Source organism: Glossina fuscipes, unplaced genomic scaffold (assembly GCF_014805625.2).
Source record: "Glossina fuscipes isolate IAEA_lab_2018 unplaced genomic scaffold, Yale_Gfus_2 86, whole genome shotgun sequence".
Taxonomy (NCBI): Eukaryota; Metazoa; Arthropoda; class Insecta; order Diptera; family Glossinidae; genus Glossina; species Glossina fuscipes.
In genome coordinates this window covers 2895622-2911126 of record NW_023998440.1, presented here as the reverse complement: position 1 = coordinate 2911126, position 15505 = coordinate 2895622, and the positions used below count along the sequence as shown (strand labels likewise).

The window sequence follows — 15505 nt, the reverse complement described above, 5'->3', positions numbered from 1 at the left end:
AAGGTTAATTGCGTAAAAGGTCTAAGCTTTTCCAGTTCAATAATTTTTCAAGAATTTCAAGAGTTTAATACAATTTTCATTATGAAAGCGGAAAATTGCGTAAATTGCGCAAAAAAGGAAAGACAGCGGAATATTTTCTATAAATTTTCTCTTAATACATTTTCTTTCATTTTCAAACAACAATAAAAGCCTTAAAACGCAAATACATCCGTTTTTCCGATTCATTCATTTTGTTTTCTTTTCATTCATCACAAAAAGAAAAGCAAAAGTGCAATTTTTCAAAACACAATGTGTACGGCAACATACATAGCAACGTATACGGCAGTGTACACAGTAGCATGTATACAAATATATATAAGTATATATAAATATGTAAATGTGTATAAAAATTTTTGTTGTTCTTGTTAAAGAGCAAATAAAAAAAAGAAAAAACCAAAAAAAAAGTTGGCATAAAAAGCTTTAATAAAAATATTTATACATTTTTATGATGATGTTTATTATTTCCATTACATATATATAGATATGTTCTGCTGTTTATGCTTAATGTTATGTTATGTTATGTTTTGCGTAAAATAGCATACGAAAGCACGTTTCGGATGTTGGAAGTTTTTATGAGGGCTTCCGAGTTTCATTGCCTATTTTAAGGCTTTCATCTAAGAGAAATATATAGTAAACACATTATTTATGACTTTATCGTAATGAAATTTTTTTTTTTTTTTTTTTTTTGCTAACAAAATAAATGAAACAAACGGGTCTTATGTATCTGTATCTAAAGTAATCAAAATATGGCCACAGAAGGGTGTGTTCGGTTTTGCTTAATAAGGACAAATGAATCTTGGTTTTTATGTGCTGTGTAAAGCTGTGTAAAACGATGTCAGCAAGTTGTAAATTTATTTATATTAATTTCAAAGCTCGTAAGGAGATTAAGAAAATCTTTTGTGGTTAAAAATTAGGAAAGGACTGTCGAAAGTGCTTAACGACAATATTATGTAAACTGATTGGATATTTGTTTGTGCGTTGAATACAAAATTATACAAAAAAGTAGTTAAATTTATATTTATCATCTCCGCTGCTGTCCTTTCAATTTTGGCAACTTTCTATTCGCAGTTGATTCCATGGTTTCTCTCCGTATACTTAGCGGTTAAGTGGGATGGATCTCTCTTAAGAAAATGTTTATACATAACAAAGTATGCGTAAATACGTTAAGACATGAATAAAAATTAATAATAAAAGGACTTTTTTATTGACGCAAAGCATACTGTATATAAAAAGGTCAGGAGAAATATCAAAATTGCTATGTTTATATTTATTTTTGTATTAGCTATAAATCTCCGATGACTTTCGCAAGCAAAAACGAAGAAGAACAAGCAACCTGTACTAAAAAATGTCGATGAAATGATAATGTTGTGGCTTACATCACATGTAAAGTGCGTATAGTTTGTGCGGATGTATGCAATACTCAAAACGACTTGAGATAGACGCATCTATTATTATATTAATATAAGCTTGGCCTTCAGACCGCAAATTTTGAGACATTTTGATGTAATTTGGTACTCTGATGTGTTTCGCCTCGAGGACGGGCGCAATTAAAAATTGTTTAGTTCGGATTATCCTTCCGATGATTTCCCAAATAAGGCCTTATTTCGAATAGTCATACGAAGAAGTATAAGGTGGTGTAGGGCGGACGGCCGCAAAGCGAATTAAAATCAATCCCTAATCGCAATAAAACATAATTTGAATGAATGAGAACACGGCTTAGGAATTTCCTTGCAAGGGCTTTTAATTGATTTTAAAATCTGTCTTTTTATGTACTTTTGGTTTAATAAAAGGCCTTTAAATGATGTGGCTATTTAAAACTTAATTAAGTCGGATGTACTTAAAAAAAATATTTTTTGGCTTTCATCAATTCTTCTTCGTTAAAAGAAAATTCGCATCACCCTGACTGAACGCGAACTTGCATATAATAAAGTTTGAGATTTTTTGACAGACATGAGTACAGGTGTCTATTTCCTTTCATTAAACAAAATTTGACATTTTAAAATAAAATTCGGTCAAATCAACTCACAAATATTCTCTTCATTACCACATTTAACACATCGGTCAATAATCCACGGTCTTTGCACTTAATTGTCACTTCTAGTAAAAATGCTAAAGCTCCGTCGCTTAAGCGATAACTTTTTATTCCATGTCATTTCGATCATTTGTTTTTTCACAAGTTACGGTGGCTCCATTGACGCCGTTTTTATTATTTTCAAAACAACCAAAAATTCCACTTTCTTACATTGATTACTGATTGCTTTTCCATAGAAAGTGTCATTCAAATTCAGTGTAGACTTGAACAGCGATATGGAAACTCCTCTTCATCAAACCTAATACAATATGAATTGCTTTACCGGTTTTATGTATTACGAAACGCACATGAACGTCGAATACAATTGTTTACATCGGAAAGCTTCGAAAAAAAACCCAACAAATTATTGTCGATAATCAAAAAAAAAATTGAGCTGCAAAAAAATGGCTGACAACCAAAAGATATCAAGAGACAATTTACACACTATTTTACCTTCGTTGGACACAAGAGAGACAGAGGTGTTTGTTAAACGGATATCGACTTTATTCATGGCAGAGCAAAAGCACTGCATAACTAGTTGATGGCTACAATGGTAAAATTTTATAAATTGAATTCAGAACCTGCCGATACCTTCCGGTATATTCTCCAAATCTGAAGCCTAGTGACTATTAACTTTTTGCAAATTTCCAACCGATGCTCCAAAAAAAAGGTTTGGATCAAAAGTGTTTTGTGGACTTTGATGAAAAGAACCCTTCCACAAAAAAAAAACAGCAACGATTTTTTACAGACACTTTGAGTTGGATAGTGCTTTTCCTTACTTAGTCTGAGGGACTATTGACAGATATTTCATAGGCATATGGTCTTAAACGCAGTGAAGATTGATTCCGCTTTTACTCGTAAGAATTGAAGCTGCATACACTGAAAGTAATGAGGACGAGGACGATAAAATTACCCGATTAATGCGATCGCGCTTCATTGCCTTCGTGGCCTAACAGTGTACACAACGTTCTCACCTTCGAGCAATTTATTTCAATGTTCGATTCAATTCAATTTACGTACATAAACATCTCTATATATGCTAATTAAGTCGTTTTGTAAAATTAACATGACTAATCACTCAGTAAATGCTCGCTATATGTGTAACGCGATGATAACAACGTAGTGGCAAAAGAGAAAGAGATAAAGAAGAAACTATAATGCAGTCTATTAAAAACTAGAAGCATCATTACAATATAAACCCTTTTCGAAAGTACTTTCCATCTTTGTTTAGTTCCCTCGCGATTATGTCATCGCTTTCGAACTTCTCCTTGACTTTGCTCGATTTCTGGCGACTTTAAATGTTTTGTTTGTCTTTTTTTTCTCCTTTTTTTGTTTTCTTCTTTTGCCATTGATTTTTCGTTTCGAAAGGTTGGCTTTTAATGTAATAGTAAACAGTAATTTTTATTTGTTAATAAATTTTTCTTTTTTTTTTGGTTTTTATTGACCCCTAGCTTAATGCCACTTGAGTCTCTTCTTGTTGTCTGTTAAATGAATTTTTTTTGTTCATATTTTTATAAAAATAAATAAATAAATTAATAAAATATAAAGCAACGACTATTTAATTAGTTCACCCATACTCTCATGTGAAAAGCAATTTAGTTGTAAAAAAAAAAATTCAGACCGTGCTCTTTTGTCTTCTATAATAAAACATATCAACATATCCGATAGCTTTAAATACAAAAAAAAAAAAAAAAAAAATTAAAAAAAAAAAAGCTAATTGAATAGCGTTAAGCCGTGACAGCGTATATGGCAACCACAGCAAATACATAAAATTGAAAGTGCATTTTATTAAATGCGGCCTCGTTAAGTTGATCAGGTCCACTTTCGCTCTAAACAAGTCCGTTATGTGTTTGCTATCAATTTTAGACAGATATCTGTCGTAAATTCAAGTTTTGTTTCGTTACTTTTTTTTGTTAGCTTAGACCTATTTGCCAATTGATTAGGTTTATATTCGGGCTTGATTTGCGTAAGGATATACGAAACAAAGCTGGTATGAATTCATTCCTAGGGTTGTAAGCCTTTCAACAACAGATAATGAGTGCATGGGGTGGCGGAAACCTACAAAAGCTCTTACGTGCGTTGACATGGCCTCGCAATCATTTATATATATATAAATATAATAATAAGTTCCAAGTTTCGTGGGTATTTTCTAAATTTTCCTTTTTGTGTTCTTAGGCCGATTTGATTCCAATTTCAAATTTCAATTCTAAAATCAATTACGAAACTACTACGAAAATAATTATATTACGGAATAGCACAAAGTTTTCTACGATTGAAGTGAAAAGATTAGTATATATATTTTATATTGATGCATTAATATATTGGTGAGTGATAAGTATAAGAAGAGAATTTAAAAAGTTATGACACAACGGGGAACACAGCGAAGCTTGCGGCAAACTAAGATCAGCGGCAAATCGGTTAGGCCAACGCATATGAAAGAAATGTGCTGTAAGCATATAAGAATTATTAAAAATATGGTGAGCAAAGTGAAAGGTTTCAAATAAATCTTGCAAATTCTCCCTTCGATAATGATTCACTTTTCTTTTTATCCGCTTGGCAGTGTAAACCAATTAAGGAGGACACTCTTACACTCACTATCATCAAGTGTTAGGTTGGTGAGTTAAGAAGTTTTTAAATTGCAATCTAAACTATTTAAGAAACTTTTTCAAGATCGTTTTATTTAAGTCCGTTCACGCGTTCTCGTGCGTAAAGAGTGCATTCCACTTTCAATTCTCTTTGGAAATTCCAGCAAGGATTCTACGTCTTGGAGACTTTAAAAAGCAAAAGGACGTACGGACAGACATGACCAATCCTACGCTAAATGTAATATACCGCATCCCCTGGTGGTGATTGCACCAAAAAAAGCTCTGATTTGTCTTTCAACGAATAGTATCAACAATGAATAAATAAATAGTGCCAGAAATCAAAAGCGTAAATGTATATATATATATATATATATATATGTATATTATATATGTAAGTTTTTCTGAATGAATTTGTGTTAACATGAGATGTGCTGTTACACATATATAATCCATAACATTCATAATAGGACCGAGTAAAAAAAAAAGCCTTGCAAATGGCAAAAAACCAGTGACATGTTGCAAAACATTTACTGTAATGACGTAGAACTCTACTCTATTTGTAAGAGGCGAGATTTATGTGCGAAACGGAACTAACTGCAAAAACTGCAGCAAAATCGAATACGAGCGCAACTACAAACGCGCCACTAAAACTTGGCGGGGAGAAAAATGCGAAATTTTTTTTTGCGAATAGCAACGGGATGCAGATAACAATTCATGGTCAACGAAACACAGCGCATAACATAACATAAAGCAAAATAATAACTTCATTGCTATGCAATAAATATTAAAAAAGCTTTTGTGTGTGTGTGTGTGTGTATGCGCACATGAGCATGTGTTATGCTGGTGGTGTGAATGTAAAAGAGCACAAACGTAATAAAATTACAGCAAGAGTTTTCAATTGTTTTGCCTTCGTTCGTTACCATACGAACTATTCTCAAGTGTTCGATATTTTATGGTTTGGCAATAATTTATAAAATATATTTTCGCATTTGTGGACGTTTTTAATTCATATCTATTCAAAAAGGAAAGAATTTAGTAGCCTTCGCGTTGCATACGAACGCGGAGATCTCTATCGGTTATATTTATAGCCGAGCAGACAAGAGCCGCAACTATCAAGTCGGTGTGGTCGTAGTACTTACCGATTTTGTGTGCAGATCTCTTATGGCCACTCATTGTTTCCTTTTCTGTTTCTTCACTTCTTTCCGAACATCATTGTGTTACATGTGCAGGCGACATCCCCTTAGGCATTGATTAGTCGTATTAAGAACAAAAAAAAAAAAAGACAGTAAAATTATTAATTTAATTACTTAATTAATCTATTTTTCATACCTATTTATTTATTTGAATTTATTTATTTATAAATGCTCACATTCTCGCCATTTCAATTATTTTGCGCTTACATATTGTTTGCGCGTCTCCCCATCTCTTTGTTCTTCTCTAGTTATTTGTTGTATGTTCGTCTCTTCATCTATTATCGGTACTCGCTTTCTTTTGCAGTTTGCCGGTGCTTACGGGTTCCAGTCTCTTCGTTGCCCTATTTAGCCGCTGGTATTCACACGTCAGTCTGTGCGTCCATTTGTTCATCAGCTTATCTAAGTATTTGTTGCTATGATTCCTAAAAGCGTTAGAGATGAGAAAAATATGAAAACGACGCGAGAAAATTCTGGCTTGAAAGGAAAGGCCAGAGTAGAACTATCAGTAAGCACACAATCCAACTATATTTCTTCATTTCCGTCTAGCTCTTCTTTGCCACTAACGTTATCGAATTTTCTTTTCAATCCCACGTCTACCAAAGTAAAACGCACACAAGCTATCCATTTAAATGTCATAACAGTGGATTACTAGGTTTCTGGTGAACTATAATTTTTAACATAATTTTGAAATTTAAAAAAGCTGAGTTTAATTTCTGCTTTTTCTAGCAATGGAAATTGCCTATGAAAATCGAAGCATTTAAATCTTGGATATCATCCTAAAGTTCAGAATGAAAAGAAAACAGAAAACAATCTAAAACAAAAACTTATTTGAATACACTTTTGTGCTACGAATTGAAATGTGATTTAAGTAATTTCCAGGAGTGTTTTAGCTTTGCCTTTTTACAGATTTTTCATACGTTAGGGTAACTAAACTCCGCCACAAGGCGAATACACTATTTTCGTTCTTTCTCTTTAGGGAATTTTTGTTAAAAACGAAATAGAAAAAAAAAGCAGCTGCAACTTCTGAAAACTCGAATGCACAAAAACGGAATTTCTCCTGGAGATTGAAATTGTATTTAGTTATTTGTTTTTGTACAAATGAAAAAATATATGTTTCTTCCTTTTTTTTTCATAATCTCTATTCCATATACCGAGAAATTGGTTTTTTGCAATTTTCTTTGAAAACTGGAGGCAATTTTTATATGCAAACTACCAGAAACGATGGACACGGTTTGCTGCAACTTAAATAACATGGGCTCCAATGTAAACACATTTACCAGTAATCGCATTTGAAATTAAACTACACGATTTTCAATTCAGTGGCTGTGCTGAAATTTCTTTACAAATATACTAAAAGACTGCGATTCATTTGTTGCTCCATCAGTTTACCGCACTACTAAGAGTTTCCCTTCTTAAGGCAAAGCTCTTAGTAGAGCGTTTACAAATGTTGCAAAAGTAATCTTACATAGGCCTTTGAATACAATGACATTTAATACGAAATTTTTTTAAAAACTTTTCATTTCTACTTTGTTGTTGTTTTAGTTTACCGTTTAGAAGATGATGTTTAACGCAAGGGTTTATCGTCTCTAAAATACATTTAAGCCAATTACGGTTGCATTTTTCTTATCTTTTATTCTTCTCAGTGAAAGCATACAAATTTTTGCCTTTCTTTTGTTATTCTCTTTCCGCAAGGAATAGGTGGCATAAAAATAATGTCAAATATGTTAAGCGGTGAGTTTTCGTGCAAAAAACGGCATAAGAGAAATAGGCAAAAACGCTATAGTGGTGGCAGGGGCCACCATGAAACGCGCTACACTACATTGCAGTTATCCATATAGCGGCTTTTCAAAGTAAGGAGTTATATGAATCCGACCCAAACCATTTTCCTCCTTGCGTCAAAACACGCCAGTGTACCAAATTTCATCAACATGTCTCAAAAATTGCGGCTTGTAGTTTGAACACAAGAAAAAAAAGGCAGACAGACGAACAGACAAACTTAGCAACCATGACAGCAGAATTATTTCTACATCGATTGATGTAATAAAGGATGGATCTCAAGACATTCTGGGTGTTGCATGCATCCGCACTACCTTAATACACCTTCGTACTACAAGTGTTCTACGGTACAAAAAATAAGAATAAAGTTCTTGTCCAGTTTGGAGCTTATCTATGTAATCTGAATATTCTTGGCGTGCAGGTAATGTCTCCTATTCGCGTAAGGCCGTGATGGCCAGAAAGAAGTGAGGAAGGAGGATGAAAGAAAAAAATATGGAGTTGGTGGACGCAGAGTAGTGGATGGGAGCCCAATCGATAATCGTTGTGCCTTTACCGAAATTTTTATTATATGTGGCCCTGACGTTATCGGGATGTAGTCATTTTATTAAAACGTTTGCAACATCCCGAAAGAAGCTTCAGAACCTTAATAGGCTGTATATAATCTTGGCCGGTACGCTTTCTTCGTCGTAAAAATTTAAATATTTGCCTAAACTTTAAAAAAAAAATTTGCAAGTTATTGCAGTTAGGATGTTATTGAAAATACGCCGAATTAAAGTAAAACATAAACTGAAAAATCGCGTTATTTTCCACACTTTACAACATGCCCCTGGTCAGCAACATTCAAGGGTCAGAAGTAGAAGAGCTACATATGACGACAATAGTCCAAGTCTTCACAAGATGATCCTCGAACCCACTGATTATCAGCCGATCTCAGCGACTATGGGTATTGTGTGAAGCATACTTGTAGAAAAATTTGCAAAATTTGAATGTCGTGGACAGTTCCTTTCGGAAAGGAGGCTCATAGATTTCGTTAGTTCTAGGCCAGTAATTTAGGTTGAATGGCGATCGCCTGTGCTACGATCGAACAATTATTTGATTATTTTTATGAACGAGCTTGCTTGTAAATGAAAACGAAACAATTGAGAATCATGCATGTCCGGAGATCTTACTAAATAATTCAATCGACAAAAGCGACGGGTGGGGAGTATAAGGACCAAAGATTTAAACAACGCCAGCATACTGTTAATTATCGATTAGATTCAGGCCTACTACGAAATAAAACAAACGGGAAGGTTTCTTAGACAAATTACTGGCGAGAGTCTTGCTTATTGCGACCAATGAAAATTATTTACCGAATGGCGGTGTTTGCGTTTTCCGCCGCCTGACAATATATTATAGAATCACAAATCAATGTCTGTTTTGCTTGAAAAAAACAAAAACACAGTTTGCCAATGTATGTGGAAACAAAAGAAACACTTATTAATTTTTGCATCAAGAAAGTTTGAGAAAATCAATTCGTTTGATCTCCGCATACGCACGCTTGCATTCAATTTGTGTGTCTGTTCTGAAGCGACGCCAAGTTTTCTGAGTAATAACCGAATTTGAGGTTACCTTGAATTTAATAATCGCATTTGGGTTGTGGAGGTATAATATTTTTGAATTCATTTATCTTAATTAGAGAGGGATAGTTCATATCAGCGTAGATTTTATAACTTCAGATTTTCTAGTGTCTCATGATTAAGGCTTATTAAGAAGACAATGCAATATTGTATGCTTCGTTTGAGGTATACTTCGTTTGAAGTGGCGAAAAGTTCTGAACTCCGCAGTATCGGAATTGTTTTTCCAAATAATTGAATGCATCTAAAACTAAATGTAGGTCAGCATTTAAGCGTATGTTGCTAAAAACCCGATACTGAAGTTATGCAACTGATCCATGCAATCAATGAAAGGTTATTATTGCAAATTTATTTGTTTTATTAGCAGTAATTCCTTATCAAGTCGAAACCAATCATACCTTAAAGGCATTATTAACTAGTTTTGCATAGCACTTTTACGTATTTCGTTATACCGCAAATGAATTGAGAATATTAATGTAATCCCTTGTGATTAATAAAAAAGAAGAAAGAAGCACTTTTGAATGCTTATCAAACATCTGGCTAAAGAATACATACGAAGAAAACCAAAATTTTATAAAACAATTTTCTCATCACTTGAATTGAATGAAAACAGCTGCTTCTCATGCTCTCACATACACACATTAACAAGCGTATCTTTTTCGCTTACATATAAATCCTTATATAAGTCAAAACTGTCCTTTATAAAAAAGGCCAAGAGAAACTGTATATAAAAACCAGTTTGTCTGTCTTTGCTTACGAACCAAGAAGAAGAAAGAGCAAAAAAAAAAAAAAAAGAAAAAAAGAAATGAATTTACGACCCATAAATGATAATGACGATGATGATGATGATGATGATGATGATGATAATGGTGGTGGAAGATGACGATGAGAACATCATGTTTTAATAAACAGTTTATATCTTTAATAACATGGTTAAAAGCGAAATATAGTTATAAACCGGTTATATTGGACTCTTTTTCATTAAAAACTATATATACATTCACTTACACGTTCATGCACAGTTATAACGAAAGTATTTTAACTTAATTTGCAGTCGCTATTGTGTGTGTTAATAAATTCATGTATTATATGAGATGTAACGTGTACATTACACACTTGTATACAAGAGCATATTTATATATTTATTTATGTGTGTATTTAAAACTTAAAATTTTGTATACGATCTGCACGTGTAGTACAACCCTCCATGTATATGCTCTTATGATATATTAAGTCGCTTATATTCGTTTTACATGCATATAAATTTTCACGCGTGTACTTTAGGCATCTGTTTCATTCATTTTAGCATATTTACATTAAAGCAGTGGCGAAAATAAATTAAACCTTAATTAAAAATTGAAGAAAAATTCACAAATGATATACCAAAGTAATGAGCACTTTAGAGAAGAGTAGTTGTGTATGTGTGTTGGGAAAAACATAATTGGAAAAATCTATTATGAGAAGAAATTTGTAGTAAATGTGTTTTGTATTTAAATCCGGTAAGCTTTCTGGCGAAAGCATCTCTCTATGGCCGATTGCAGAAGATGGGTCCTTAGCGATCCGTTTAAACTTTTTAGGGCAGCTCTCCAGATATTCTAGGTACACTAGAGACACAGTAAAGATGCCTATGCTTCCAAGTCCAAAGGCATGTCAATTACATTTTTTCATCACTTCATCTAGCTTCTCCGTCCGAATTTTCTTTGCAGCATATGTGCACTAATTTACCGTTATCCAATTCGTAACTTTATGATGAAGACAACACTTTCCACGTAATTAGTTCTGAAGAAATATTGAAGAAAGCTTGCATTACGCCTTCAAAAAGCCGCCTCGTGTCCTGTCAAGAACTCTCTTCCTTGAGGATCGAGAAAATCTCTTTCATTCGCAGATATACATATTTAATATGCAGGCCGAGTCTGAAAGAGGTGTGAGCTCTGTGCCCTACATTTTGTCTTCGTCTGTCCTTTTAAACGTTTTTAAGGTAGTTTGGCGACGACGTATCTCTACCCTTTTTACTTATTATAAAATTGCAGTTAGTTGTGTGATCTTGCGTCTCATCTTTCTTCTTCTTCTCCTGGATTTTTGCTTATTACCTAATCAGAGAAATATGCGATATAATATCTATGTCTTCCTTCCTTTTAAGCAATTCATTGTTTTAACCATTTCTAAGTTAGTTACGATGCGACCTAACTCTACCTTCTTCCTCATATATCTAATCTCTTCATTTTAAACTGCACGCTTTTATATAATGTATATCATGACTATTCATTTTCAAAAATTCGAATAAGGAAGGTCCCCATAATCTTTTCGTTATAGATGTTTCAAGGTTCGTCAGATATTAAGTGGTCAATTTCAAAGCATTTTAAAGAATTTTTTTCAAAGAATTTCATAACAAACAAAAGCTCTTTTCCTTTTAAAAATGTTTTATCAGAAATAATTTATTTGATATTTTCTCATTCATTGGCTTCATAATGTCAGTGTAGTTTCTTGATAACTTTCATTGTCACAGAATTAAGTTTAGGTTTTCCATTTAAATACCTATAAATACCCTGAAACTTGTTAGATTTTATTGATTATTCGCCTGAGTGCATACTATGCTTTTAATTAATCTTATAAAATCCTAAATGTATGCAGTTTCAATTTGAGTTATTTACATTTACTAGTTTTGTTTTTATTTAAATAAACAGATTTGAATTTTTTAAAATCTATTTCATTTAAACTTTATGCATCATAGAATCAAAAAATGAGACGGAAAAGTTAAAAAATGAAAAAAGAAAAACCAAATTAATTAACTATAATCTAATAAATGCCTTATGGCATGCTCTTTCATATCGATAAATAATTTTAATTTTATTAAAAACTTTTCACATTAGATATCAGCCGATCTAATGGCTGACCACAAACGTCGTCATTGCCGTTATCAACGTCAACAAATTCATGAATTGCAACTTGCTCAACGTCAACTAAAACGTCAGTTTAATGAATTGAAATACCAACGTTTGGGTGAACGGGTACGTAGCATTGAAATCGAACAGCATCGTATAGCAGATGCCAATTTCAATCTAAGTCGCCAAATAGCGTCATTGGATAAGCTGCACTCTTCAATGTTGGAATTGCTCGAAGATGTAGAAGATGTACAGAATAAAGTTGATAAAAATATGCCCGAATTGAGGCATGAAATATCTAAGCTGGAATTTTCAAATGCTCAATTGTTGTCCGAACAGAACATTGTGCGAGAGGAGGGCAAGAATGTGGCACGTTCGGTACAGGCATTGGCAGTCAGTATCAGTACATTGCAAGAGGAACGTGACAGCGTTAGAAGAATGCAGTCAAGCGTAAGTGAATTACGCATGAAAATGGATCGTTTACAAAATATGTTAGATGATGTGCAACGTGCTCTCATCTATAAACATCGTGGCAGCATCGATAAACGGGATAATAAGGTGGGTGAAAAGAAACGAAAACTGTAACAACATTTGACACAAATGGTTAGATTTTGTTTAGTTGTGCGAATTTTTCCTTTTCATTTTCTGCCACTAAATTAAGCACAAACGTCTTGTCTGATGTTTAAGTATGTGTGCTCGAGAGAGTGTGAGGGAAATTCTTTTAAGAGTTTCTTGAAATGTCAAGTTAAAATGTAAGATGTTCCTTTGCTAAATTTATGCTTGAATATAGGCAACAATTCGTATTTAAGACAAAATCCTTAAAGTAGATGATGTTAAATTATGTTAAACGGTATGAATTTTCTTTTATTTTTTTTTTTTTTATTCTTTAATTTATCCTATTATAGAAATACCATAATAATCGCACGGTATCTGCGCAAAATGCTGAAACTTTGGTAGCTAAGTTGGAAAATGTTGAACAAGAGTTTGAGTCGATTATTAAAAAATTACCCATAGACTGCAGCGAAGTATCGCACTCAAGCCAGCCAAATGATGACGGTCTCTTTTTGATTGCACCAAACGGTCAACCGCATCATCCCATGCTGGTTCATTGCTCCGACGATGGTTGGACTAGTATACAGCGGCGCTACGATGGCAGCGCAGATTTTAATCGTTCTTGGGAAGATTACGCAAACGGTTTTGGTTCGCCGGCCGGCGAATTTTGGATTGGCAACGAACAGCTGCATCAATTGACATTAAACAATTGCACCAGATTGCGTGTACTCATGCAAGACATCTATGACAATGTTTGGCTGGCCGAATACAATCAATTTTACATTTCGTCGCGCTTGGATGGCTATCGTTTGCACATAGACGGCTACAGTGGCAATGCTTCCGATGCTTTGGATTATCAGCAGGGCATGCAATTTTCGGCCATTGATGTAGATCGCGATATCTCACAAACGCACTGTGCTGCTAACTATGAGGGTGGGTGGTGGTTCTCTCATTGTCAGCATGCCAATTTGAATGGCCGTTATAATTTGGGCTTAACGTGGTTTGATGCGGCGCGCAATGAATGGATTGCCGTCAAATCAAGTCAAATGATGATTAAACGTCAGCCGTCGGCGATGTGCAATTATATAACAGCACATACGTCAGCGACTACAACGACGTTGCCATTGTCGACGACGACGTGGCCGTCATCATCAGCAATTGCTGTTGAAGCCATGAGCACAAGTACCGAAATTCCTGTACTGACAATAGTGTCTAACAATATTCCCAGCCAAAAAAGCTCAAGGAGTGAAAAGGACAACAACTCACTACACACACAGCAAGTGTAGAGAGTCTGTGTGGGTCCTTTTTACTCAACACCACCGCAACAACACCAAAAAGGCTGGCCAAGTAGCGTTGTTATATGCATGCATTCAAATGTATATAAACGTAAGCATATTTGTTAGATGTAGAACCACCACAACCACTGCTACTGCAGTTTGAAGTGCAGTACGAGTGTGCGTGAGTATAAGTAAGTAAGTAAGTACTTTAGGTCTAAGTACAATTAAATGTATGTAAATGTTTACATACACTTACATACAAACAATGTAAATATATTTTGATGTTTTAGTTACGTTTTAGTTTTAAGTTGTGAGAAAAATAGTTAAAAAAAAAAAAGAAAACAAATCAAATGTAAGCGTCCATACAAGCACAAAACGAGACAAAAAAGAAACAAACTAAAGTCAATATATATATAAGAGTTTCATAAAGAGAGCATAAAATGGAGGACAATATAAAAGAATACAAAGACATTTGTATATATGTAGCAGTTTTATAATAGTATGTGATCGTCAATGAATGCTCAGTTTTAAACCAAAAATTTCTAAGAATTGCTTTACCATTTTACTCGCATTTAAATGTCTAAACTTTTCAAAGCAAGCCACGATTTCAAAAGTATTCATATGTTTTTTTTTTTTTTTTTTTTTGGGGAGAAAATATAAGCTTTTTCAAAAACAACGTAATTCAATTGAGGTCATTTGAGAGTCCTTTACATTTTTAATGAAAATTTTTGAGTCTTTGTTTTTATTAACTCAGTTTCTAGTGCATTAACTTTTCATTTTTATTAAACCCATTGAAACGCTTGGAGAATAGATTCACAAACTCTTTATAAATTTATACAAATAATTTAATTGCTTCTCTCTTTTTTTTGTTTTTGCTTTGTTTAGCAGACTAGTTATGTCTGGTTTTTTTTTCTAACTATGTAGGTCGTCGTAAGTATTTTTAGTTTAGTGGGAGTTTTTTTATTTTTTTTTGTTTTTTTAAAATTGATTTATTTTATGTAATTTTAAATGATTTTCCTAATAACACTCCTAAGAGTATTTAAATCTTAATGTCATTTAAAAGTATTCTTGATGTATTATTATTATTATTATAATTTTTTTTTAAAATAATTTAAAGCTCAAGGGAAGGGTAAATAAGAGTTTTTACATTTTGATTTTCAATATAATTCTCATAAAGATTATAACAAATTTTGAAATGTGAAAATTTAACTGCAAAATATAACCTCATCTTGGAGAGAGGCATAATAAAACGAAAGTCTACAAAATTCATAAAATTCTTTCACCGAAAATCTGAAAGAAACTGACAAAGTATGAAACCTTATCTCATACGTATAGAAAAACATTTCGAATGGTGCAAAACGTATTGATTGCTGACTAGGAGCACTCCTCCTGATTCCTATACAAATACATTACAAATTTCAAATATTGTATAAGTATTGATTGCTGACTATGAATACCGAGCCCGAGCCATTTTCTCTTTCAGTGAAAATATTAAAAACCAAAGGAAAAAAAGA

The 15505-nt window shown here is 33.3% G+C and overlaps 1 protein-coding gene across 1 annotated transcript in view; it reads left to right on the top strand.

Annotated features, from left to right (window-relative positions):
* The window catches only part of LOC119638265 (protein scabrous), a 30079-nt gene extending 14780 nt beyond the window's left edge, over positions 1–15299 (top strand). Inside the window, exons 3-4 of the mRNA XM_038034944.1 lie at positions 12151–12720; positions 13068–15299. Coding sequence (XP_037890872.1) covers positions 12151–12720; positions 13068–14000 — 1503 coding nt within the window. The 3' untranslated portion in view covers positions 14001–15299. The remainder of the gene's footprint in view (positions 1–12150; positions 12721–13067) is intronic.
* Positions 15300–15505: the final 206 nt, after the last annotated feature.